We start from the raw sequence: 27,298 nt of genomic DNA, 5'->3' as shown, positions 1-27,298 counted from the left end.
TATTTATTTATTCATGAGAGACACAGAGAGAGAGAGAGAGAGAGAGAGAGAGGCAGAGGGAGAAGCAGGCTCCCAAGGAGCAGGGAGCCCGATGCGGGACTCGATCCCAGGACCCTGGGATCATGACCTGAGCCGAAGGCAGATGCTTAACCATCTGAGCCACCCAGGCGCCCAAAAATCAGTGCTTTGATTCAGAATTGGATCATAAACTTTACGTCATGTTCAAACATTATATAGGCATTATATATGATAAATATTTTGTCCCAGAAAATATTTAAAATATTTTTCATATTAATCTTTGTCATTTATATTGCAATTTTCATCGTCTCTTAAAGCAATATCTAGATCCATTTGGTGTTTATTGTTTTACTCTTTTAATGTTTTTTTAAATTTTTTCCTCAGAATTTTATTTATTTTATTTTTAAAAAGATTTTATTTATTTATTTATTTGAGAAAGAGCGAGAGTGAGAGAGCACAAGAAGTGGGAGGGGCAGAAGGAGAGGGAGAAGCAGGCTCCTTGCTGAGCAGGGAGCCCGATGTGGGTCCTCCTTCCCAGGACCCTGCGATCATGATCTGAGCTGAAGACAGATGCTTACCTGACTGAGCCACCCAGGTGCCCCAGAATTTTATTTTATTTAAAAACTTTTTTTTAAGGATTTTATTTATTTGCGAGAGAGAGAATGAGAGAGAGAGAGAAAGCACATGGGGCGGGGGAGGGTCAGAGGGAGAAGCAGACTCCCCGCCGAGCAGGAAGCCCGACGCGGGACTCGATCCCGGGACTCCAGGATCATGACCAAAACGTTTTATTTGATCCTAGCTGACCCAAAATGTTACCCTGTGTACAACACAGTGATTTGATATCTCTATACATTGTTATTTTTTAAAGTTTTATTTATTTGACAGAGCCCGACATTGTTATTTTTTTAATAGAAGACCTAGATTTCTTTTCTTTTTTTTTTAAGATTTTATTTATTTATTTGACAGAGAGAGACACAGCGAGAGAGGGAACACAAGCTGAGGGAGCGGGAGAGGGAGAAGCAGGCCTCCCGCGGAGCAGGGAGCCCAATGGGGGCTCGATCCCAGCACCCTAGGATCATGACCCGAGCCAAAGGCAGACGCCTAACGACTGAGCCACCCAGGTGCCCCGAAGGCCTAGATTTCTTAAACTATTAGAAAGACAAAACAATTATCACTGAAGTACTCTGAGGACTTGATTCTAATTTCACTTATTGTTATGGAAACCAACCTAAGCCCTAAGCGGTTAGAAATTAAAGGATATAACTAACTTAAGAGGTATTAACAAAACAGACTGGTGAAACATGGTGAAAGGAATAAAAGCTAGTCAGAAGCATCTGTGTTAGTGATATACCATGTGGCCAGGATGTTTCCCAAGAGGCTCCCTAAAGATGCCTGAATGAATTAATCTGGGTCCCAAATTAGTAAAAAGACCCTTAACCCTGTGAAAAATGAGCAGAGGCCAGGATTTCTCTGAGATCTCTTTGTCTTTCTTTTTAAGGGGCAAGGGGACCCTTAGGCTCTAAAATGGTATATCTTAGATTCAGCCTCCTTCCTTCCCATCCAGTCTACCTACACCTTCAAGCGCCTGCGCATTCTCACCACGGAGGCCTGCCAGGTTACAGAAGATGCATATAGTGAAGGCAGGAACTCTGGGCCTACTCAGAGGGCACCTATACACACAGAGTTTTGGGGTAGATGATAAACTACAAATACCCTGTAGGTTAATTCACCTTTGTTAATAAAGGTCATAGTTTCTTTTGTTGCTGACAACTTTTTGTCTCAGTATAGTCTGTCTCAAAAAAGAACTGGTTCAGGGGCACCTGGGTGGCTCATTTGGTTAAGCAACTGCCTTCAGCTCAGTTCATGATCCTGGAGTCCCGGAATCGAGTCCCGCATCAGGCTCCCTGCTCGGCGGGGAGCCTACTTCTCCCTCTGACCCTCCCCCGCTCTCATGTGCGCACTCTCTCTCTCATTCTCTCTCTCTCAAATTAAAAAAAAAAAAAAAAGAACTGGTTCAGGTAAATTTTGGAGAAGGAAAAGGACTTTCATCAACACCCACTCCACAGGAGAAGAGGCACCACGTTCTTCCCTAGTTATGAGCAGAATCCCACAGCCGCATAAATCATCCTCAGTGATCACCATCTGCATCCTCAAACTGTCCAGCAACCATTGGTGTAGTTTACCTCCATCCCATCTTCATAATCTCTTCTGAATCTTCTGTCCGGACTCCACTCGCAGACTGAGAAAGCATTCCTTCTAAACTCTCCAATGTGGCTTGGCCTTCTGCTGTTAAATGGGATAATCCTTCTTCATAGGTATAAAATGTAGGGATGTCTCCCGCCCTTGTTCATATATTCTTCTCCATCATAACCACCTCAATCCTCAGGGTCAGGATGCAAAGCCTGGCATTCACACACTGCAGTGGACATTGCCTCCCAGGCTGATTTATCACTAGGCACAAATCTAAATTCAGCAATAGGTTCAACCTCATCATCCCTGTTTTCTTCAGCAACAGATTCTTTTGATTCTTGTCCACATTGGGCATTCACCATGACATACAAATGCTCTTGTGGATAGGCATTTCGGTCCCTGGCCACTGCATGCAAGCTAATGGTGGGGGTATTCCAGTGAGAATCTTAGTCAGCCGGGCAGCGGGAAGCTTTTGGGGAAGCTCATTGCAGGAGGGAGCACGGAGACACAGGCCGGTAACTCTATACATTACACTGCGTTCCTAAGTATAGCTCCATCTGTCCCGTACAATGGTGCGACAGTACAATTGACTATATACCCCGTGCTGTGTTATTACTTTTTTTTTTAAAGATTTTATTCATTTGAGAGATAGAATGAGATAGAGAGAGAGCACGAGAGGGAAGAGGGTCAGAGGGAGAAGCAGACTCCCTGCCGAGCAGGGAGCCCAATGTGGGACTCGATCCCGGGACTCCAGGATCATGACCTGAGCCGAAGGCAGTCGCTTAACCAACTGAGCCACCCAGGCACCCAAATAAATAAAATCTTAAAAAAAAAGAAAGAAATTGTATTTGGTATATGTGTGTGTATGTGTATAATTACTTTTCTTATGAATCATGAGAGTAGATTGCATACATCATGCTCTTAGGTCCCTTAATACTTCAGTATTTCCTAACAAGGCTATTCTTTCTCACTTTTTTTTTTAAAGTTTATTTTTTTTAAATCTCTACACCCATCATGGGGCTCGAACTCAATACCCTGAGATTAAGAGTCACACGCTCCTCCAACTGAGTCAGCCAGGCGCCCCAAGAAGGCTATTCTCTTATATAACCATGGAACAGTTATCAAACTTAAAAGATTTAAGTTGAGGGGCACCTGGGTGGCTCAGTCATTGAGCATCTGCCTTCGGCTCAGGTCATGATCCCAGGGTCCTGGGTTTGAGCCCCGCGTGGGGCTCCCTGCTCGGTGGGAAGCCTGCTTCTCCCTCTCCCGCTACCCTTGCTTGTGTTCCCTCTCTCGCTGTCTCTCTCTCTCTGTCAAATAAATAAATAAATAATCTTTAAAAAAAATAAAAGATTTAAGTTGATACAAGACATGTCTACTCTGGGGCGCCTGGGTGGCTCAGTTGTTAAGCGTCTGCCTTCATCTCAGGTCATGATCCCAAGGTCCTGGGATCAAGCCCCACATCGGGCTCCCTGCTCGGCGGGAAGCCTGCTTCTCCCTCGCCCACTCCCTCTGCTTGTGTTCCTGCTCTCACTCTCTCTCTCTCTCTGTCAAACAAATAAATAAAATCTTTAAAAAAAAAAAAAGACATGTCTACTCTATGATCCATATTCCAGTTTGACAAAAGTCTCAAAATAATGTCCGTTGCAGCGACTGTGTCTCAGCTTCGGTGCAGGATGCATCCAGAACTCTATTACACTGAGTCCTCAGGCCTCACTGTTCTCCTTTCATCTGCGATGATCCCCCAAACTCTGTCTTTCCTATTTGCCAATTTAGATTTGTCTGATGTATCCCTGTGCTTCAATTATGGGGATGCACCCAGGCTGGAATACTACATGGGGAACACGGTAGTATCCCTCAATGGTTCTGGCCCGAACAGTGTTCAGTTTTCGCTCTGATAGTTTTGCAGTGGTTATTTTCTACCTCCAGCCTCCCTCCCTGTGTATGGGTCAGCACCGCACCATAAACAGAAGCCCTCCTTTCTCATTTACTCATCTGTCTTACCAGTTTAGACTAATGGATTCCTATTTTATTCAATGGGTTTTATTCCTACTGTCCTTATTTATTTTGAAGCTGAAATTAGCCCAGATTTGGCCATCTCCCAGCTGGCTCTTATATCCTTTGACATTCCCTCCCCCATACACCATAATTTTTGGCACTATTTTCTTTCTGGCACACCAAGTTTACCTTGTACCTTCTCTGCCCGCCCTGTAATCAACCATTTTCCCAAGGAACCTCAACTCTTTTTAGTGGGGAATGGTAGTTAGAAACCAAGATCTGGGCATCAGATATGCTCCTTGCTACTGGGTATTACTGTTTCTCAGCCCTTTCAGTGGGCAGAGCTGGGGAAAAATATGTCATATCATATACATATAATATAGATTATATATATATAAAATATCTATAAATAAGATAATACATATGTAATACAGCTAAACTAATACATATTATATGTAATATATATCTAATCTATTATTCTTTTTTTAAGATTATTTATTTATTTATTTGAGAGAGAGAGCACAAGCAGGAGGGGCAGAGGGAGAGGGAGAAGCAGACTCCCCGCTGAGCAGGGAGCCCGATGCAGGGCTTGATCCCAGGACCCTGAGATCATGACCTGAGCAGAAGGCAGACGCTTGACCGACTAAACCACCCAGGCTCCCCTAGACCTAGCCTAATCTATATAGTATATATATATGTGTGTGTATAATATATATATTGTTAGAAAGCATGATCCATGCTGGTAACTTCCAATGCTGATCCAGCTCCAGGGGATTCTACCTCGCCTTCCTGCATTCCATATTTATGTCTCCCTTCTTCCAAAGAACTCTGGCTCCCAGCAATATTTCAGACTTGCTACACCCACACCACTACAAAAAGCAAAGCTAATAAAAACAGTTCAAGAGGTCTTTTCTTCCCCCAGGCTGAGGGTGTAAAATTAGTTCTTACTTGTCTCATTTCTGGATGATTATAGTATTCATATGAAATATAGTTGGGTTCATTTGTTTCTGTTTGCTTTCAGTTTTAGATATTTTTTCTCATGTTTGTTGATTTAATTTTAATTTTTTATTTTATGTTATTTTTTAAAGATTTTAAAAATTTATTTATTTGGGGGCGCCTGGGTGGCTCAGTCGTTAAGTATCTGCCTTCAGCTCAGGTCATGATCCTAGGATCCTGGGATTGAGCCCCGCATCGGGCTCCCTGCTCAGCGGGAAGCCTGCTTCTCCCTCTCCCACTCCCCCTGCTTATGTTCCCTCTCTCGCTGTGTCTCTCTCTGTCAAATAAATAAATAAAATCTTTTTAAAAAAATTCATTTATTTGACACACACAGAGAGAGAGCGCACAAGCAGGGGGAGCGGCAGGCAGAGGGAGAGGCAAGCTCCCTGCTCAGCAGGGGCTCGATCCCAGGACCCTGGGATCATGACCTGAGCCGAAGGCAGATGCTTAACCAACTGAGTCACACAGGTGCTCCCCCCGCTTTCTTTTCTCTAACAGCTGCATTGTACTCCACTGGATTTACCTACCATAGTTTTGTCAAACAATCTCCTCTTTGGACTTTTGGATGATTTCCAATATTTTGCAATGTTACAGATAATGTTACAATAAATTTTTATTTTGTTGAAAGTGTCTTAACAGTAAATTCCTGGAAGTGGATTGCTGGGTCAAAGGGTAAAGGCATATGTAGGTTTTTTTGTTTGTTTGTTTGTTTTGTTTTGTTAGTTATGGTAAAAAAAAAAACAAACCAAAAACCCACATGACATAAAATCTACCATCTTAACCATTGGTAAGTGCACAGTTCAGTAGTGGTAAGTATATTCTGTTGTAAAATAGATCTCCAGAACTTTTTTTATCTTGAAAACTGAAGCTTTATATCCATTAAACAAAAACTCCCCTTTCCCTCTTCCTTTAGACTCCAGTAATCACTATTCTACTTTGTTTCTAGAAATCTGACTACTTTAGATAGCTATATAAGTGGGATCAGACAGTATTCATCTTTTTGTGACTGGCTTCTTTCACTTAGCATAATGACTTCACATTTCATTCATGCTGTAGCATGTATCAGAATTTCATTTGTTTCTATGGTTGAATAGTATTCCACTGGATGTGTAGACCACATTTGATTTGTACATTTATCTGTCACCAGATTCATGGGTTGCTTCTACCTCTTGGCTATTGTGAATAGTGCTGCTATTAACATGGGTGTGCAAATATCTCTTTGAGACCCTGCTTTCAATTCTTTTGCTTATATGCCCAGAAGTGGGGTTGCTGAATCATGGGATGGTTCTATTTTTAATCTGTTGAGGAAACTCCATACTGTTTTCTATAGTGCTGCACCACTCCACGATCTCACCAACAGTGCACAAGGAGGCTCCAACCCCTCCACATCCTTGCCAACACCTGCTATTTTCTGTTTCCTTGATAGGAGCCATCCCACTGGGTACAAGATGACATCCCACCTCAGCCCTACTAGTACCACTCTGATGACCAGAGATGCCAAGCTTCCCCCCATTTGTCAGCTGGCCAAACACACATCATCTTTGGAGAAATGTCCATTCAGGTCTTGCACACAATCCCCACCCCCATGTGACTTTCTGCCGTTGAGTGGTAGGAGTTCTCCGGACATCAACCCTCATTAGATACATGACCCGCAAGCACTTTCCCCCACTCTGTAGACTGTCCTTGCTGCTCTGTTGATTGTGTTGCTTGAGGCACAAGACCCTCCACATTCAATGTAGTTCAATTTGTCTAATTTTTCTTTTATCGCTTATGTTTTTGGTGTCAGATCCAAGAAGTCACTGCCAAGCCCAATGTCATGAAACTTTGCCTCTGTTTTCTCCTAGGAATTTCATAGGTTTGGGTCTTATGTTTAGGTTTGTATTCCATTTTGATTTAATTTTTGAAGATGGTATAAGATAAGGGTCTAAACTCATGCTTTTGCATGTGGTTGTCCAGTTTTCCCAACACCATTTGTTGAAGAGACTGTCCTTTCCCCATTGAGTGGTCTTAACACTCCTGTTGAAGATCAGATGACCACATATGCAAGAGTTTATTTCTGGGCTCTCTATTTATTGGTCTATATGAATGTCTGTCTTATGCCATTACTACACTGTCTTCATTACTGCAGCTTTGTAACAATGCACATGTAGATATTGTAGATATTGCCAAACTCCTCCCCATTGGTGGGTAACATTTTGCTTTCCTACCAGCAATGTACCAGAGTGCCTGTTTCCGCAGAACCTTGCTAACAGAGTGTCCTGTCAAGTTTGTGTCCTTTTAAGTTTATTAGAATGTAGCTTCTTTAGATTTAGAAAGTATTTTAGAATTTAAAAGAAGTTATTTAATCCCTTGGGAAGTAAAACAACTACTAGATAGTTATATGCAAAAGAATTAATCTAGACACAAACCTTCCATGTTTCACAAAAATTAATCTCATAGACCTAAATGTAAAATGCAAAACTATAAAACCTCTTCCATCCAAGTGCTAACCAGGCCTGACCCTGCTTAGCTTCCGAGATCAGACAAGATCGGGCACGTTCAGGGTGGTATGGTCGTAGACAGAACTATAAAACTTCTAGATAACATAGGAGAAAATCAAAATGCTCTTGGGTTTGGCATGACTTTTTGGCATGATCTATGAAAGAAAAAATTGGTAAGTTGGACTTTGTTAAAATGAAAAACTTCTGTTTTGTGGAAGACAGTGTTGAGAGACTGAAGAGACAAAAAGCCACAGACAGGGAGAAAATATTTGCAAAACACATATCTAATAAACAGCTGTCATTTAGAGGCGCCTGGGGGGCTCAGTCAGTTAAGCATCTGCCTTCGGCTCAGATCATGATCTCAGGGTCCTGGGATCGAGTCCCGCATCAGGCTCTCTGCTCGGCAGGGAGTCTGCTTCTCCCTCTCTCCCTCTGAGCTCTCCCCCCACCCCAAATAAATAAATAAATAAAATCTTTCTTAAAAAAAAAAAGAACTGGTATCTACAATATACAAAGAACTTTAAAAACTCAACAGTAAGAAAACAACCCAATTAAAAAATGGGCCAAAGACCTTAACAGACACCTCATAAAAAAAAAATGTATACAGAAGATGTGGCATATATCTATACCTATATATACACATACATATAATGGACTATTACTCGTCCATCAAAAATTATGAAATCTTTCCATTTGCAATGACATGGATGGAACTAGAATGTATTGTGTTAAGTGAAATAAGTCAGTTGGAGAAAGACAAATACTGCGTGCCTGGGTAGTTCAGTCGGTTAAGCATCTGTCTCTTGGTTTCAGCTTAGGTCATGGTCTTGGGGTCATGGGATTGGGCCCCACACTGGGCTCCATGCTCAGCACGGAGTCTGCTTGAGATTCTCTCTCTTCCTCTCCTTTTGCCCCTTGTACTGCTCGCTCGCTCGCTCTAAATAAATAAATAAATAAATAAATAAATAAAATCTTTAAAAAAAGGAGATATACAGACAGCAAATACCCATATGAAAAGATGTCAACGTCATTTGTCATTGGGGAATTGCAAATTAAAACAATGAGATGCTCCTACACATCAATTTCTCACGGCTAAATTTCAGAACACCAACCACACCAAATACTGGTGAGGATGTAGAGCAATAGGAACTCTCACTCATGGCTGGTGGGAATGCAAAATGGTGCAGCCGCTTTGGAAGACAGTTCGGTGGTTTCTTACAAAACTAAACTTTTTTTTTTTTTACCATATGATCAAGCAATTGTTCTTCTTGGTATTTACCCAAATGAGCTGAAAACTTCTGTCCACACAAAAACGTGCACGTGGATGTTTACAGCAGCTTTATTCATCATTGCCAAAACTTGAAGCAAACAAAATGTCCTTCAGTAGTACAATGGATAAACAAATGGGTAGGTACATCCATAGAGTGGAATACTATTTTTTTAAAGATTTTATTTATTTATTTGAGAGAGAGAGTGAGAGACAGCACAAGCAGGGGGAGTGGGAGAGGGAGAAGCAGGCTCCCCGCAGAGCAGGGAACCCAATGTGGGGCTCGATCCCAGGATCCTAGGATCATGACCTGAGCCGAAGGCAGACGCTTAACCTTCTGAGCCACCCTGGTACCCCTACAGCGGAATATTATTGAGAGATAAAAGTAAATGGGCTATCAAGTCACAGAAAGACATGGAAGAACCCTGAATACATATTGTTAAGTGAAAGAAGCTAATTTGAAAAGGCTCTGTACTGTAAGATTCCAATGATTTGACATTCTGGGAAAGGCAAAACTATGGAAACAGTACAAATATTAGTGATGGCCAGGAGCTGGGGTAGGGAGAGGGAGGGAAGAGATGAATAGGTGGAACAAGGGGGATTTTTAGGGCAGTGAAAATATTCCATATGACACTGAATGGTAGATACATGGCATTATACATTTGTCAAAACCCATACAGTCAACACTAATGGAAACTATGGACTTCAGTTAATAATAATAATAATGTGTTAGGGGAGCCTGGGAGGCTCAGCCAGTTAAGCGTCTGCCTTCAGCTCAGATCATGATCCCGGGGTCCTGGGATCGAGCCGCACGTCGGGCTCCCTGCTCAGCGGGGAGTCTGCTTCTCCCTCTGCCCCTCCCGCTGCTCGTGCTCTCTCTCTCTCGACTCAAATAAATAAATAAAATCGTAAAAAAAAATAATGTATTACTATTGCCTCATCAGTTGTAAACAAAGTAAAATAACCAAACCGATTTAGATTTTTTGGCTAAACTTTTGTCAATATTATTTATATGTATATACATATTTTAGAGAAGGAGAGAAGAGAGGGAGGGGTGGAGGGGTGGAGGGAATGGGAGACAGAGAATCTTTTTTTTTTATTATGTTATGTTATGTTAATCACCATACATTACAGCATTAGTTTTTGATGCAGTGTTCCATGATTCATTGTTTGTGCATAACATCCAGTGCTCCATGCAGAATGTGCCCTCTTTAATACCCATCACCAGGCTAACCCAACCCCCCACCCCCCCTCCCCTCTAGAACCCTCAGTTTGTTTTTCAGAGTCCAGGGAGACAGAGAATCTTAAGCAGGCTCCACACCCAGCGTGAAGCAGGGCTCGATCTCACCACCCTGAGATCAGATCTGAGTCAAAATCAAGAGTCGGATGCCTAACCAATGGAGCCACCCAAGTGCCCCTCAATATTTTTAATATTACACAACAGTCCATCTCAAATATCTGCGAATAGTGCATATTCAAAAGTAATTTCGGGCGCCTGAGTGGCTCAGTTGGTTAAGCGACTGCCTTCGGCTCAGGTCATGATCCTGGAGTCCCGGGATCGAGTCCCACATCGGGCTCCCTGCTCAACGGGGAGTCTGCTTCTCCCTCTGACCCTCCCCCCTCTCATGTACTCTCTCTCTCTCTCTCATTCTCAATCTCTCAAAATAAATAAATAAATCTTTGAAAAAAAAGAGTAATTTCATTTTCCACCCGAGACCATAATTTGCTCTTTGAAAATCTGTTGTTTTGCTTCACTCTTCAAGTTCTTTTTATATCTCATCTACATTAAATCTACTTGTTTCAACAGCTCTTAGCCAGGATTCCCATCATGTGTCCCAGAGAGGTAGTAAGGCCAAAGGTGATGTATGTCTTTCCAAGATGTTTCATCTTTGGGCAGATCCAGAAAACATTGTATATAATCTTTCTATTGTTCAGAGAATGCCATCATGGTCAGCATAATTGATGTGAGCTCTAGTAACAAGTTCAACCATGTGCCATACACGGCACGTGGCACAAAAATGCTTCTGGATTTTTGGTTCAAAAAATGACCTTGTTCACCCTTTACCTTTGCTAACCGTGTCAGTCCTATCATCATTGACTTGCCCTCAAAAAAAATTTTTTTTTAATTAAGTAGGCTCCACGCCCAGCATGGAGCCCAACACAGGGCTTGAACTCATGACCCTGAGATCAAGACCCGAGCTGAGATCAAGAGTCAGATGCTTAACCGACTGAGTCACCGAGGCACCCCACCCCAACAATGTCTTAAATCAATGCCTAAAATTATGGGGTGCTTTTTTTCAGTCCTTTCCTTACGTCAAAACAGAGCTAAAACCTATTAAATACGTATGCATGTTTCATTTAGATTTATATACACATTTAAAAAATCTGAATTAATATTGCAAATGTTCCTCAGCTATTGCATTACTTTCTGAGTACTTCTGGAACCATAAATTAGAACAAGAAGAAAAGCAAGAGGATTTGACTAGGTAATTAATGTATTTCTTTTCTTACCTAAGCACTTCAACTACTCAAATCCTCCCCCACATAAAAATTCAGGAGTTTTGTTTGTGGCATTTGGACACACTCACCTCCTGTTTCCAGGACATTATGAGATTCAGAAAAAGGCTTTTTTGGGCCTGAACAGGGTCATTAGCAGAGCTGATGTTTAGGGTTATGAGTTCTGCTGGGCCAATGCCAAGCCCTGGATCCTGAATGACAAAGGAAAACATTTTTTGGTATGTTGGTGATTTGCGGGGCCTTTAGCTGGTGCTCGGAGGGAACAGGGTGGTGGGGGCAGAATGAAAACAAACCTATGAATGTACCTTTTAATATAGTTTTGACTTTGGGAAGCTGTGAATGATTTGTATAAGTCAAAAGCAAAATTAGATCAAAAAGGAAAAAAAAATCCAACTCTAAAAACCATGGAGGTAGTATAGATTATACTGAATGCTTGATGGGGAGCCAATGGGGAGGGGGATAGTACACATAATACCGCAAACAAGACCTCTGAATTGGACGTTCTTTCATGGTTTTACCCCATCTCCAAAATCCCCTTTTATTGTCCCTGTGAGCATCTCCCACCTAGCAAAACAAAATCCCTACAGTTAGCCCTACAGCAGAAAGCAGAAACCTGGGGGAAGGTGCCCGAGGGCTTTAGTTGACCCCACTCCCCGATACAACTTCCATTATAAAATTCTGCAAGGATAGAGAGCACCTCTGGGCATTCAGTTTTCTTAAGATCTGGCTGCAGATCTTCTCCATCACTGCAACTCACACTAGTAAGCAATTTGAACTTCTTACTGTCAGTTGGCGTTGGCTCTTTCCACCAACATTCTCGTCTTCTTTCTCCAGCCTCTGGACAGATGGTGACTCCCGTTTTGGCAACTGTGGGTTTGAAGAGGCTCTTACCTGAAACGCAGTCCTGGAGGAGAAAGAAACATGATCAAGTTAGTAGAGATGCCACTTGACTCCAAACCCAACCACCATTTCCGCGGTCATCTCAAGGGGAATGGTTTATAATCGTTCAGCACAGGGAAGTACATTGGCTTTTTTCAAGGGGGCGTCATCCCAGCACTTCTTTTGCATTGTGTTCACATGGTACTTTTCAGCTTAAGAAGGGAGAGCATTTTGTAGTACAGCAATTCATTTGTCACAAGAATTGTGGCCGCACATAACCTCTGTCTGCCACAGCTGTGTCACCAGCTGAGTCAAAGGTTATATAGCTCATTCAAAGTGGCTTTGGTGAGGGGGGCCTGGGTGGCTCAGTCCTTAAACGTCTGCCTTCGGCTCAGGTCGTGATCCCAGGGTCCTGGGATCGAGCCCCGCATCGGGCTACCTGCTCCATGGGAAGCCTGCTTCTCCCTCTCCCACTCCCCCTGCTGTGTTCCTTCTTTCGCTGTGTCTCTCTCTGTCAAATAAATAAAATCTTAAGAAAAACAAAAAACAAAACCAAAGTGGCTTTGGTGAGTCTCAAATCACTCAGAGGGGAAGCTTTGGTCCCCAACTAATGGAAATACTGTTTTAGAGGATCTTGCCGAGAAGGTCTTTCTTGCTGTGGAAAGCTGGCTGGTTAATTGCACACAGTGTAGGTACAGCAAGTTTGCTGAGTTTGGTTTTGGACATGTTGAGTTTGTTTGTTTTTTAAGTGTGTGTGTGTTTTTTTTTTAAAGATTTTTATTTGTTTATTTGACAGAGAGAGAACACAAGTAGGGGGAGCGGCAGGCAGAGGGAGAAGGAGAAGCAGACTCCCCGCTGAGCAAGGAGCCTGATGAGGGGCTCGATCCCAGAACCCTGGGATCACGATCCGAGCCAAAGGCAGATGTTTAATCGACTGAGCCACCCAGGTGCCCCTGGACATGTTGAGTCTGAAGCACCAGTGCAATATCCAGGCGCTGTCTATGTTGCAACCTAAACTTTGCAAGAGAGATTCAGGCTGAAGGCACAGATTTGGAAATCATCAGGTAGGAAGGAGAGGGAGCCATGAAAGAATACAGGAGAGGGTAATGTCCAGGGGCCCAGGGTGGAGGAAGTGGCCAATGGTATCAAGTGCTGCAGGAAGACAGACTAGGAACACAGGAGGTGTTCATTGAACAGCTAACACTTCTGAAGAGGACAGGTTACGGGTGGGGAGATCAAATATCTTGAAGGGGAGGTGGGTGTATTTGCCAGGATTAGAAATTGGGGGAAAAGGCACAGTTGGGACAATAAAAGCATCAGCAGCAATAACCACAACAGACCATGCTCTGAGCAGGAGGCTAAAACAAATCCTTATATTATTCTCCCTTGTTTAGAGAGATTAGCATTTTGTGGTTAGAGTTTAGCTTGGGTTGGGGGTAGAGACAGACTGTGCTGTAAAGTCAAATAACAAAATAGGAAGTTGTAGTCTGATGGCTAAAGAAAGGGAGAGGAAATCCCAAGAGGAAGGGAAAACATGTCTCCCCAGAGAAAACAATAAGTTAGGGCCTGACAGGTGTGAGAGAGAGGCTGGCGCAAAACCAGTGGAATTTTAGAAACTGCAGTCCTTGCTCTGCACTGTGCTGTCACCCCTGGTGCAACTGACACATCTCAGTTAAGGCTTGCTGCATAACTCAGCTTCCTATCAGTGGGGCTTTGGGGGGTGAGGGATTCAGGTAGCGTTTGGGATTTGGTGGGTGAAGGGGGACGAACACTTTTAGGAGTTCAGGCCAGGATGGAGATGAAGCGCTCAAACAAGCAGGAAATTAAAGCGATGGTGACCAGGGGAAGGATGAGAGCCTCAAGTAAGTATCTTGGCATTAGTAGAGAATACCAGGTTTCCCAACAGATTTGGGATGGGGTCTCAAATATATTTTGAATATTAAAGGAAAGGATAACTTATTGAGGAACCTAGAGCCGCCCAGGGGTAGATATCTAACTAGAATGTTTAAGTAAACAATTTAACAGGGACTAGTGAAGGACTGTGAGCTATTTCTGGTCTGTGGTCTCCTTGGCGTAAAGACAATGAGATAATCTCCTGAAGATGCGGAGAAAAGCTGATGACGCTGGAGGAAACAGTTTGGAATAGCAGTTTGGGAATCCCCTGTAACAATACGTTTCCCCTTGTGACCGGCTCGAGAGCAGGCACAGCCTCTTAAACATTTTTTGTATCCAGTGTATTTGCAGGAGCTCAATAAATGATAGACTAAATGAATGAATGAATGAATGAATGAATAGAGGAGGACGAGGCAGCGAGTCTGAGGAGGGTGTGGTGGCGGTGCAATCCCGGAGCCCAGCTCAGAGGTAGTAACCTTCAACTCTCCCTAAAAAGTTCACGACCGGGGGCCAGGACGAAGAACAGCACCGGTATTTGGCCCCGTCCAAAATCCTGCTCCGCTTGGGGGCGGGGCTAGGAGGAAGGCTTAATCCGCCTCTGCCCGTCAATTGACCAATCGCCGCCTCAAGGGGACGGGGATTTCAATCTATCCCCGCCCTTCCCTTCGGAGAGTAAATACGTTTGGGCGCTGTTCAAACGGACCAATGAGTGCTCGATGTTTCCCGCGGGTTGCTTCTCAACGATTGGCCGGAGTTCGTCGTTCCGCCCCCCTTGTCACGCTTTTTGCCCCACCCCTTCGCACACAAGATGGCGGCGCCCAGCGGAGTAGAGGCCGCGATTGGGGTTTGCTGAGGCTGACTCCCTTTCCCACTACCGCGTTGGACGCAAAGCGCCGCGAGCCCAGAGGACGGGGGCCGGGCGGGGACAGGGGTACCTGCGTAGCTGGACCGCGAGCCCGCGCCCAGCCTGCGCCGCCCCCACCCGGCCCCGGCCCGAAACCATCCGTTCCCGGCCTCCTCTCGGTCTGACCCACTGCCCGGCCGTGGTTCGCCACCACCAGGCCTCCAAAGCTGAGCTCTCTCCTCCAGCCTGGGCTCACCTCCACTTTAGAGATGTTTGGCCTCTTCCCTCCCAGACAGCCCGCCTTCAAAACCGGGACTCCTGGACTGGCGCCTGGCCCCCTTTCCCTCCACTGAGACTCCACCTCGCTCTAACCCACTTCTTCCTCAGATTCTTGGTTCTCCCTGGCTTGGAGACTGCTCACTTCCCTTCCAGATTAATCCCTGACGTCCCCAAATATTATCAGCCTTGACACCCCCCCCTCAGCCTGGAGCCAGACTTCCTTTTGGATTAACCTCCACAGCCCTATCATGGAGGCTGTGTACATGATAGTGAATGGGGTGGGCCTTGTGCTGGACCTGCTGACCTTGGTGTTGGACCTCAACTTCCTGCTGGTGTCCTCCCTTCTGGCTTCCCTGGCCTGGCTCCTGGCCTTCATCTACAACCTGCCACACACGGTACTGACTAGTCTTTTGCACTTGGGCCGCGGAGTCCTGCTTTCATTGCTGGCCTTGATCGAAGCCTTGGTCCGGTTCACCTTTGGGGGCCTGCAGGCCTTGTGTACCTTGCTGTACAGCTGCTGCTCTGGCCTGGAGAGCTTAAAGCTCCTGGGGCACCTGGCGTCTCACGGGGCACTGAGGAGCCGGGAGATACTGCACCGGGGTGTTCTCAATGTGGTCTCCAGTGGCCATGCTTTGCTGCGCCAGGCCTGTGACATCTGTGCCATTGCCATGAGCCTGGTGGCCTACGTGATCAACAGCCTGGTCAACATCTGCCTCATTGGCACTCAGAACCTTTTCTCCCTGATCCTGGCGCTGTGGGATGCAGTGATGGGGCCACTGTGGAGGCTGACGGACATTGTAGCTGCCTTCCTAGCCCACATTTCCAGCAGCGCTGTGGCCATGGCCATCCTCCTCTGGACCCCCTGCCAGCTAGCACTGGAGCTCCTAGCATCAGCTGCCCGCCTCCTGACCAGCTTCGTGCTTGTCAACGTCACCGGCCTGGTGCTGCTGGCTTGCGTGCTGGCAGTGATGGTGACTGTGCTGCACCCGGACCTCACCCTGAGCCTGGCCACCCGGGCGCTCAGTCAGCTCTGTGCCTGGCCATCCTACCACCGGCTCCGAGAGGATGTCGTGCGGCTGTCTCGCCTAGCCCTGGACTTGGAGGCCTGGCGCCGGGTCTGGAGCCGCAGCCTGCAGCTGGCCACGTGGCCGAACCGGGGAGGGGCTCCTGGGGCCCCTCAGGGCGGCCCGAGGAGGGTGCCTTCAGCCAGGACCTGGCGACAGGACACTCTTCCCGAAGCAGGGCCCAGATCAGAGGCAGGAGAGGAGGAAGAGGTCGGGATGGCCAGAGCAACACCTGCCCGTGGCCGGGAGAGGCTCAATGAGGAGGAGTCTGTAGCTGGGCAAGACCCCTGGAAGTTGCTCAAGGAGCAAGAGGAGCGGAAGAAGTGTGTCATCTGCCAGGACCAGAGCAAGACAGTGCTGCTTCTGCCCTGTCGGCACCTGTGCCTGTGCCAGGCTTGCACTGAAATCCTCATGCGCCACCCCATCTACCACCGCAACTGCCCGCTCTGCCGCCGGGGCATTCTGCAGACCCTCAACGTCTACCTCTGAAGACGCCTTTCCTGCCTGCCCACTCTTCCATGCTCCGCGAAGCCACCTGCGCTAGGACAGCTTTAACACCTGACCTCTTGGTTCCTGGCCTGAATCCCCTCCCGCCCCCATGGCCGTCACGCCGAGCCTCCAATCCGTACGTCCAGGACACTGAGATAGGCTAACTCTGGAAGACTATGAGCTGGGTGGGGCAGGGTAACAGCTCTTCCTTACCCAGTGCGTCCCTGTGTGATGCCAGAGGTGGTGAGTGTGTCACTATGCAAGGCCCTGAGACTGCTGTGGACTCCCCTCCAGCTTGCCAGGGCCCATCCAGATGCCAACCTTTGGGGCTCCCCCTCTACTTCTGGTTTTTCTTTTGGGAACTTGCAGGTCCTCTCCCTGGCCCCTCCCCATTTCCTCCCCAGCTTCTGCAGCCACAACACATCACTGTCGTTTGGATGTTTTGGTAACTCAAGGGCCTTGGAACGAACTTGAACCTTTGCTTTCAGCCAGAGCACCTGTGCACTGGTAGGCCTCGGGGATAGTATCTCTCAGGTGCCCTTAGAGTTACCACTTCTGCCTGTCTTGATCTTATGAGGCTCCCTCCCAACCCGATCCAACAGCTAGGATCAAGAGTTTACCCCTCGGGGGGGGTGGGTGTCTGCACCTGGCTTTGGGACCATATTACCCTCTGGCACCCCAGCTCCACTGGGAGCCTCAGGAGGGATAACCAGATTTCTACTCCTACCCCTTTCACTCCCCACATCACAGAGAACAGTGGCATTTCCCTTCTGTTTGTCTCTCCCGGGCATTGGGGAGGGCAGACTGTGCACATTTCACTAGGGTCCAAATACGGAAGGGGCCAGCCTAGGAGTATGCAGCTCCCTGATGGGTCTGTCTGGCCCAGATGGGTCTGCCGGCCCAGTTTCTGGTGAATACATTTCTGTTGACAGCTCTTGACAGCCTCGGTGTGCATCCTTACAGGGGTGAGCAGTTGGTCACAGTAACTGATGCTGCAGCAGGGTCCTTCAGTCCTGCTGGAGTTACTGTGGTCTGTGGGGGATCTGGTGGGGGAGGAGATAAGATAGGATGTGAGGACTATGCCTTGGGGAGAGCCCGTGCCAGGTGTGGCTGGATTAGCTTTCGCCCCCTCCAGTTTGTGGCCCTCATACACCTGGCTTTTGGAAAGCCCTCCCTATCTTTCCTGCTTTTGCCAGAATGAAGCCCTAGTAGAGAGGAGTGTGAACGTTCTCATCCCCTGAGTCAGCTTCCCAGCTTCTCAGTGCTGCACTTCCCAGGAGGGAATTTGGGGTTCTTGCTGCCCGGAGTCCAATCTACTGTCTGATCCCTGGAGGAGCCTGGTGCTTGTCTTTGTTTCGCTTGGGCTGGAGCGGGGCCATGAGGCCTCCTGGCGGAGAGCTGGGAGCTGAAGCCCAAGACCCGACCCCAGTCCCCACCCTCATATCTGCCCTCACAGGCCCAGCAAGAGGGAGGGGGGACACTCCCACATAATTGTATGTTAAATCTAGGAGCATAATGCCAGGGGCAGCCTTCTGGAAGCTGTGGGGCGGTTCTGGGGGGGAGGGGGAGGAAGGGTAGGTCAGAAAGAAACTGAGAAGAGGCCCCTCACATTCTCTGGGGTTGAGAGGCTGAACTGATTGTGGGTCTGGCAAGCCCTGGTTTGTTAGTCACTGGGGTGGGGGTGGGGCTGGGGCTGGCTTCTGAAGGTCAGAGGAGGGGAACCTTGAAGGGGCTTTGTGGCTGGCCTCAGACTTAGTGGCGCGGCCCACCCAGGCTATGCCCAGCACGGTGGGGGCAGTTCACCACATCCATCTTGGGAGTTGGGAAGCCCGAGGAGGGCTTTTCTCCCCTCCCCCCAACCCTAGAGAGGGAGCTGAGCAAGGGGAGGCTTGGCTCCTTCCAGTCTCTGTTTAATGTGAGGATAAACATTTTATGAGAGAAGATAAACTTCCTGAGCTGGGAGCAAAGGACCCCCTTTTCCTGCACCCCCATCTGGAATTTCATTAGCGACCTCAGTACCCGTCCTCCCCCTAACTACCCTAGCAGTCGCGAGCTCAAGCTATCCAGGATCTTTGCTGCATTCTGGGGTTGGGACGCCCCCTTGTGGTCAGCTCAGAAACGACTTATCTCTAGCCACCCCGGAACACACCGCTTCCCTGGCGTGGGGGACAGAGAAATAGCTTTCCAGTCACCTAGAGACCGGGCAAGCAGCCAGAGCAGTCACAGCTGCAAACCCGGGGACCCCGGCTGTTGATCAGGGTAGGGGTGTGTGTGGTGAAGGTAGCCCCCGCGCAGTTCATATGACATCTCTGAGTCAGAAAAAGGTGGCCAGAGCCCCATGCCAGAAGGGCACCCTCCTCAGCCAAGCACTCCTGTCCACATCCAGCACAACTCAGGGGACAGCTCTACGGAGCGGCTTCTCATTCCCCGGGGCCTGCTTCCTGGATCTCATGCCCCAGGGCTCACCCAGCCCAAGAGCCCTTCCTTCTGCCTGAGCACCACCCTGCATATCTTCCCCATCGTTCCCTCTCCCCTCCCCCATCCTCACCATCAGGGCATCCCCACCACTAAAGAAGGCTGAGCTGAGCCAGTAGGACTTTTTTTTTTTTTTATTGAATAATCTCTGAGAAAAGGGCCCAGGAATAGGAGGGACAAGGGAGGGCCCAGAGAAGCAGAACACCAGGAAGAGGGCACCCCCACCTCTGGGATCCTGGGCCAGAGCAACTGGGGGACCCACACCTGCCAGCACAGAGCGCTCCTTTGGTTTTGGGCAGAAATCCAGCCACTGCCCCTCACTGCCAGCCCTGATCTCAGACAGCCTCTGTCCCCATTCTCTGCCAGCAGCAGGACTGGAGTGGTTCACAACATCCCAAGGGGGGGGCCAGCCCTCCGGGGATGATGTGGCTGTCAGTGTCACACCGCTCACTTTCCAGTGGGCATCAAGCAAAGACAGGGGAGTTGTGCCAGTCAGAATACACCAGAAATCCCGAGAAGGTGCTGTCTGTCTTGATGCTGGCATAAATGCCAATGTAATCGCCCACGCCCACCTGCACCCACACCTGGTCCTCTGGCTCCAGCCTCACCATGGCGCCCCCAGAGAGCGAGGCTGGTTTGGGCCACCCCCCAAAAAACTGGAAGAAAGAGGCGATGGACTCGCCATTCTTCACCAGATCGAACTGCAGGCTAGCCCGGTAGACGGTGGCGTGGACCGCGAAGTAGTAGACCCCGGGCACCTGGCAGGTGAACTTGCCGGTGGTGGCGTCGTAATGTCCCTGCTCGTTCACCAGCACGCGGTCGAAGGGTAGGGGCGCGTCGGATGGCGGAGGCACGCGGCTCTCGGAGCGCTTGGCGCTGAAGGCGGAGCGCGGAGGCACCGAGCACTCGCCCGCAGGCCCGCTGGCTCCCACGGGTCCCGCCTCTCCTCGCGGCCCGGGCTCCCCCCGGGGCCCCGGCAGCCCTGTGGGGGTGCGGGGCGCGGTTAGGGCCAGAGTGGCGGCGGCGGCTGGGGGCGCGGGGGGCGCCGCTCAGCACCCTTCCCACCCTGTCTGAGGCTCCCGGCCGCCGCTTCCTGGGCGAGGGCCGCCCTGCCGCTCGGCCCCTTCCCCCCCTCCCCAACCCCGGGCCCCGCCGCTCTCAGGAGACGGTCCCCGGAGCTGCGGCCGCCGCGCGCTGCGTCACCCTCCCAGCGACCCGCTCCCCGAGCCCGGCGGCGCCCCCTGGCGGGACCACGAGCCCCAGCCCTCGGCCCGGCGAGCGCGGACCGCCCCGTGGACGGCGACCCCGCCGCCTTCTTACCCGGACTCCCGCCCTCGCCTTTCTCTCCCGGAGCCCCGGGCGCGCCGTCGCGGCCGTCGCGGCCGTCGCGGCCGGGCAGGCCCTGGCTGCCGTGGTGGCCCGGCGTGCCGGGAAGGCCGGGGTGCCCCGGGCACAGGCTGGGGATCTTGTTGTCGTCCAGCGGGGGCGAGCCAGCCGCCAGGCCCAGGAGCAGCAGGGCGACGAGCGGCCTCATGGCGCTGGCACGGGGGCTCCGGCCGCCGGGGTCCTCTCGCAGTCTGCGGGCCAGGCGGGACGGGAGTCGGGACCCAGAATCCCGGCACCAGTCTCGCTCCCCGCCCCGGCGCAGCCGGGTGGGTCCCCACCCCACTGCCACGGGCCTGAGACTGAGCGGCCGCCGGGGGGGATGAAGGGGGGGCGCCCCCAGAGCCAGGGACCCGGCGGGCGCCGGCGGGTGGAGGGGGACAGGAGAGGCTGGCCGCTCCCCCCCACCCCACCCCGTGCCCCGCCCGCGCCGACTTTCCCCCAGCCCTTCCCGCCCCCACCTCCCTCCCACGCTCCGCCACACTCACCCCCTCCCGTCTCCCGGGGCCTCCGTGGGGCGCTCGCTACTCCGGACCCTCCAGCTGACCCCTGCCCCGCCTCGGCGCGTCTCCCCTGCCAGGCGTCCCCTGCCCTCGGCGTTCCCCTGGTCCGGGTGCACTCCCTGCCGGCTCCGCTCTGCTCCTCCCAGACTCCAAGAGGAAACCAGTTGTTCAGGGGCCAAGAGCTCCCGGCCGGGAAATAGCAGGGAAATAACTCGTGGTGTCGCCCGGCCGCCGGCCAAGGTTTGGGGGAGAAAGGAGGGGGAGGGAGTCTTAGCTGGGCACAGGGAGGCAGAGCTGTGCGAGACAGACACTCGGGGCACCCATTGCTCCAAGGAGCCCAGAAGGAGAGATGGTGCAGTGCCACAGACCAAGGACAAGACTAGTCCAAGGGAAATAGAAGCTGAGAATGGAGGGGGAGAGTTCTAGAGGCGGTTGGACAACTGGATCCCCAGGACTCAGAACAGTGCCTGCCACATTACTAGGCACTCAATACATTTTTGTTGAATAAGTGAGAGTCAGAAGAAGGCAGGTGGTGGAGAACCTGAAAAAGTAGGTCTCCCCAGAGGGGAAGGCAGTAGATTGGAAATTGGAGTCAGAGGCTTGGGTGGGAAGCAGTCCTCACGGGCAATGGCACTGTGCGGCGTTGGGGCAAGGAAAGGGACAGGGAAGCTTCTATTAGCCCTGCGGAGGACTTCTCTTTCCTTCCCTGGGAGGCTCCAGACAGGATGGGCAGAGTCCCCTGCCTGCCCGCCCTGATCGACAAAGGTGGATGGGCAGGCAGAGGGGCAGGGGCCTGCCTCAGGGTCAGGGCTGGGCACAAGCCTCCAGGCCAGCCGCCTCAGGTAGCCTGTTGCAGTTGAAAGGCCAGGGGGTACCCAGTAGAGCCAGGCCAGACTGGCACTGGCGCTCAGCCTCCTGGCAGACAGAGCGGCAGGGGGGAAGGACACTGCCTATGGGGGTGCAGTGGGGCACAAGCAGCCCGCAGAGGAGCCTCCGGAAACTCTGGTAGCAGGGCAGACTTGTCAGGCTCTGTGGAAGGAGGAGATCAGCCCTCAGGCACCCCATTCCCGAGGCTCCCTCCACTTTCCTGTGGGTCCCTCCTAATCTCTGCCTAGAGCACCTTGTAACCTCTGAGGATCTCCATCACTTCCTCCTGGGTGGCTATGCCCACCCAGACGTTTGGGAAGGCCGTGGTGTTGTAGCTCAGACCGATGCACATCTCCACCTGGACGGGCTCGCAAGCCAGCTCTGTAAGGGAAGAATTACTGGGGGAGGGTACACAGGCTGGTGACCTGGGGCAAGTCACCCAACCGCTCTATCTGGGTCATTTGGGGGTTGTTGTGGGAGTCAAACGAGATAACATGGGGAGATGCTTTGCACACATCACAGGTGCCCATTATCCACAAGAGTCTGCCCAAACATCCTTCACCAGCCCTGGGCCTGATGCAGGTGTCTCTCTGATCTCGGGAGCATGGGGCACTGACATTGGCAGGGCCTGCTGGGCATCTGGAAGGAACTCCCCTGCTCTCACTTTCATCGTCATCTTCTTTTTTTTTAAGTAGGCTCCACACCCAACGTGGGGCCTGAACTCACGACCCCAAGATCAAGAGTCGCATGCTCTATGGACTGAGCCAGCCGGGCGCCCCTCACCTTCCTCTCTGAGGTGGGCTGTATAGAGGGGCTCTCTGTGTGACAAGGCTGGGCTGGTTCTTGAAGCCCCAACCATCAACTCCCAGATTCCCACTTGCCTTGGGGGTGACGTTAAGTACCATTGCCACCACCGGGTGAGAATCCCTCCCGGACTCTGTGGAGTCCCCCCATCGGAGAGGACAGGGGTGAGCTGTTATGAAGTGTGCCAGTGGGGTTTCTATGAATGGGCCCCAGCCTGCCCCAGCCTCCCCACCCCGCCCCCCCAGAGCTGTGGGGCGGGCCTCTCACCTGGGGGTGGGAGCAAGGGGCTGCTGCAGCTGTCATCACTGCTGTCCAGGCAGCGACTCCACGTGTCACACGTCCACTGCACACTCTTACACCCTCCGTCATGGCAGGAGAACTCTCCGGGCCCACAGGGATCTGTAGGCATAGGGGGCATGGCGGTGCCTTGGGACAGGCCTGTGCCCCCACACTGCCTTCGCGGTGCCCTGAGTGGGGTCCAGAGCCCTTCCTCGTCCTCCTGGAGGCGCCTCCACAGCCACACCCGCTCACCCAGGGCCACCTACTCTCTGTGGCATTGAGGGCCCGGTAGGTGGCAGAGAAGCCCCCGGTGCTGATGCCACGGTCTGTCCTAAAGAGCACCACCAGCTGCTGGTGCGAGGAGATGAGGCGAGGTGGTGGCTCTGCTCCACAGAACCTGCCAGAGGCAGAGAGCAGACCTGGGCAGGGGGCCCTTGGCCTCCCCCACCGCCGCCCCGGGGTGTTCCTGCAGGCCTCCCTCCGAGCTGGTGCTCTGGGCCGTGCCAGAGGGGGTGGGACACATGGCAGCTGACTCATGGCACTTAGGACCTGGGAGGAAGACACACATATTCAGTAGGCAAAGAATTAAGCAAACTGCTTGAACTTGAGCCAGTCGGAGATGGGAAACACCAGTGAGGGTTTGAGGGGAAGTGGGAGTGGGCCCCACGGGGCAGGAGAACCAGGCAGGGAGGGTACAGGGAAATGGCCTTCTGCACAGGGGCAATGCCAAACAAAGGCTTTGGGCTGAGGAAGGACAAGCCTCTTCCTAGGGTGACGGTGAAGAGACCCCTGGCTTAGAGCGGAAGGAACTGGAAGCCAGGGAGAGGGCAGTGTGAATCTGCAGGAGGTCTTGACCGTGAGACTGCGGAGGATGGAGTTTCTCCGGGGCTCCTGCTCGGCGGCTACCTTCCCAGGAGGCCAAGGGCCCCTGCGTCGCTGGTCTCATACACCGCCACATAGTCCAGCCTGCACTCGTCCTGAGCTTCCAGGCTGAAGTTGTGGAACCGCAGTTCTAGGCCGTGTCCTGCAGGCACCGAGATGTGCCAGGTGCAGAGCTGGGGGAGGGCACGGATGGAGTCGGTCAGGGCTCCTTCTCCTGTCCCGCTCTGGCCATCCAGGCAGGGCTCCAGAAGGGCTTTCTCCCTGCTGCAGGCCAGGCAGGGCGCGGGTGGGGGCGGCCCACCGAGCTGTTCCGCATCGGTGGTGGAAGGGCCTTTGAACTTGGCTGCTCTCAGAGAGTTTACCCAGCACGGGAACGTCGGTTAAGCACTAAATGCTGTTCCCTCACTGCCTGTTGGAGCTCTGACCTTCCCAAGAACCAGGCAGCGTCTCCCACGCTGTTCCCGGTCACACTAACCCGGGTGCGCAGGTGTGTGTCCGCATGTGCCCCACTGCCCTCCCCGTGGCGCCCCGGCTTACCTGCTGGTGAGGGTACCTCTGCGGGTCGCTGGGGGCAGAGAAAGTGCCCTGGAGCCCAGTCAGATTCCCCCCGCACCCTGCAGAGAGGAGGAGGGGCCCAGGAGTTTGCCAGGGTCTGTGCCTTCGCCCCTGCCAGGCCCATGAGGAAGCAAGTTCTGGGCCAGGAGAATATCCGGGCAAGTTTGGGGCTGGGCCAGAGCTGGGGAGCCCTGGCCGGACCCGGGTCGGATGCCCGAAGACAGTACCCGCGCTGTGCCCGGCGGGGCCCGCACCCAGGAACTTGGCACTGCAGCTGGTCTCGTCGCTGCCATCAGCACAGTCGGCAAAGCCATCGCACACCGAGTCAGGCAGCAGGCAGACGAGCTGGTCGCAGGGGAACTCAGCGTGAGCACAGCTCCCTGGGGAGGGGCGACTGGATTCAGAACATCCCGGAGACTCCACCTCTTTCTTGGGGGCGGGGCGGGGATGTCTGGAGGGGAGGGAAGTGGGCGCTTGGGAGGCAGCCAGAGGCGGGGGTGGAAGACACTCACCGTTACCGGGGGTCACAGCCTGGTACCAGGCATGGAAACCAAATCCTTGCACGCTGCTGTCAGAGACGAATGCCACCCGGAGGCGGCTGGCGTTGGTGTTGAGTGTGGGGGGAGGCGCCCTCCCACACACTCTGCAAGGGGCCAGGTTGGGGGTGATGGAGGCTCAGAGCTCAGGGCCAGCCGGAGTGGAGGCTGCCCAGGCCCTGCGGTCCTCTTGCCTCAAGCCCTGACCTGGGGAGGATGGGGTCAAAAAGGGTCCTTTCATTTCCCAGGGAGCTCTGACTTTCCTGACCAGCACGTCCGTCCGTCCGTCTGTCCGTCCGACCGACCGTCCATCCTGCAGGCATTTCTTCCTGGGCAACAGAGGTGGGAGCTCCATCTGACAGAGAGGGGCAGTGACCTTCCCAAGGTCACACAGCAGGCTGATGGCAGAGCTGGGCCCCTGAGGTCAGGTTTCTCCGTTTCTTCCCAGTCCAGCCTTTCCCACTGCTGCTCCCTGGTTCTGTCCTCTAGACAGTGGTGCAGGGCAGGGGTGAGATCTCCTGGGGGCAGGGGGACCCACCTGAGGAGGGGGCCTTCAGGCTCAGGGGAAATTTCCAAGCGATCGAAAAGACAGGAGGCCACGCTCTCCATGCTGAGCGCTTCGATCTTGAGCTGTATTGCATGGTCTGCGGCCACCTGGATGTGCCACACGCAGTGGGCGTTGGGTGGGTAAGGGTCTGGGTAGTTGGGGCTGCTGAAGAAGCCCCTTGGGCCAGGAAGGAGGCCCCCACAGGCTGCAGAGATGAAGGTTAGAGTTCCGAGGTCAAAAGGAGAGAGACCCTTTTATTTCCAAGGCTCCCCTTCCTGGCCACCGCCCCCCCCCCCCCCCCCCCGCTGCCATCTTGGGCTCTTCTCCAGGAAGATCTGCCCTGGATACTCACTGGGCTGGGGTGAGGGGCTCATGCCTATCTCCTCCAGCTGTCCTTTTGGGTTCCCAGATGCCGGAGAGGTGGTGGTGGTGGAGGGGGTGGTGGGGGTGGTGGTCCCGCTGGGGGTCAGGCCTTGGGCAGGCAGTGGCTGATAGGAGGCCCCAGACAGGGGTGTAGCCGACAACTCTGGAGGGGCGAAGGTGGGGGAGTGGGATTCAGAGGAGCCGGTTCCCCAGAGGTGATGGATACAATGGCTCGTGCAATGTCATTCGGAAGCCCTTCTCCCAAGCGGGCCGGTGCTCACGGGCTAGAATGATGGCCGCCAGAAGCCCAAGCAGCAGGACCAACACGCAGGCCAGCAGGAGGACGCACAGCCAGGAGAAGCGGCAGTCGCGCTGCAGCCCTCGGGGCCGCCGACCTGTGGGTGGGCGGGAGGGCTGGTGAGAGCTCTGTCCTCGCTCCGGGGCCTTTCTGCCCCCCCCCCCCCCCCGCGGGCCACTCCCTGAGATGGTTACCGTGCCAGGGAGCCGGGATGCTGTGGCCAGCGTCCTCCCGCGAGGCCGCTGGAGGCCACGGTGGCCCCGATTCAGGCTCAAAGGCAGGATTGCAGAACTCAGTCTGAAAGGGAAAGACTGGGGGTCTGAGGGCCAGTGGCCGCGCTGCCTGGCTCGCATGTGCCCTGGGCACGGCCGGCTCTAAGCAGGGAGAGTGGTCCTCTGTGACCCTTACCTTGCTCAGTTCTGTCGCCTCCACGCACAGGATGGTATCTGAGCGTTCCTTCATGGCTCGAGGCTCTGCATGGCTTTCTAGGAGTCCTTGTGGTCACCCAAGACCGCCAAGGGCCCACTCCCTGATCCCAAACTGCCTATCAAAGGGGTAGCCTCTGCCCCCTTCGGGAAGGGGCTGCCAGACTAGACTGACTCTCAGACTGCCCTTGGCCAACGGGTCCAGGCTACTGGCTACTCCCGGTGCTGTGGAAGGAGGCAGCCAGAAGGAATTCGCAAAGGCATGAAATGGTCCCTTAATCCAACTCAGCTGAGGATGCTAAGGTCAAGCGCTTGGCTCAGGGCAGCAGTCCTTAAAGGCACAGACCACGGTTGAGGACACCCCGCAGAGGACACTAGGCGCTCGTGGGGTGGGTGTGTGTGTGACCAGGGGAGCTGGACACCCCCCTTCCGCACCTCACCCCAAGTACTGAGTGAGCCCCCGAGGG

General features: G+C 52.1%; 3 protein-coding genes and 1 pseudogene across 4 annotated transcripts; 1 reads left to right on the top strand and 3 right to left on the bottom strand.

Moving 5' to 3' along the window:
- Positions 1-2,146: 2,146 nt before the first annotated feature.
- On the bottom strand, positions 2,147-2,585 carry LOC114211254 (methylosome subunit pICln pseudogene; annotated as a pseudogene).
- A 12,466-nt stretch (positions 2,586-15,051) lies between these two features.
- RNF26 (ring finger protein 26) lies at positions 15,052-17,848 on the top strand. Its single transcript, XM_028106037.2, has one exon. The coding sequence runs from the start codon at positions 15,610-15,612 to the stop codon at positions 16,912-16,914; it is 1,305 nt and encodes a 434-aa protein (XP_027961838.2). The 5' UTR covers positions 15,052-15,609; the 3' UTR covers positions 16,915-17,848.
- Positions 17,849-19,853: 2,005 nt separating this feature from the next.
- Positions 19,854-20,923, bottom strand: C1QTNF5 (C1q and TNF related 5). Its single transcript, XM_028106041.2, has 2 exons — positions 20,710-20,923; positions 19,854-20,371 (listed from the first exon to the last, which is right to left on the bottom strand). Exons 1-2 carry the CDS (start codon positions 20,921-20,923, stop codon positions 19,854-19,856), a joined length of 732 nt encoding a protein of 243 aa, XP_027961842.1.
- A 1,156-nt stretch (positions 20,924-22,079) lies between these two features.
- On the bottom strand, positions 22,080-26,868 carry MFRP (membrane frizzled-related protein). 2 transcript variants are annotated; one of them, XM_088017821.1, is made up of 14 exons: positions 26,815-26,868; positions 26,601-26,703; positions 26,390-26,503; positions 26,098-26,271; positions 25,737-25,950; positions 25,175-25,305; positions 24,917-25,042; positions 24,645-24,721; positions 24,132-24,280; positions 24,013-24,018; positions 23,492-23,658; positions 23,214-23,345; positions 22,396-22,523; positions 22,080-22,304 (listed from the first exon to the last, which is right to left on the bottom strand). In XM_088017821.1, exons 1-14 carry the CDS (start codon positions 26,866-26,868, stop codon positions 22,080-22,082), a joined length of 1,800 nt encoding a protein of 599 aa, XP_087873947.1. The 2 variants fall into 2 exon arrangements, with proteins under 2 accessions (XP_087873947.1, XP_027961551.1); XM_028105750.1 differs by lacking the exon at positions 24,013-24,018 and having other exon boundaries at positions 23,492-23,622.
- Between the last annotated feature and the right edge of the window lie 430 nt (positions 26,869-27,298).

Source organism: Eumetopias jubatus, unplaced genomic scaffold (genome assembly GCF_037043125.1).
Source record: "Eumetopias jubatus isolate StellerSeaLion01/CBP00866 unplaced genomic scaffold, mEumJub1_p1.0 scaffold_13, whole genome shotgun sequence".
NCBI lineage: Eukaryota > Metazoa > Chordata > Mammalia > Carnivora > Otariidae > Eumetopias > Eumetopias jubatus.
The sequence above is the reverse complement of the archived record's forward strand: the minus strand, read 5'-3'. Positions and strand labels throughout refer to the sequence as shown.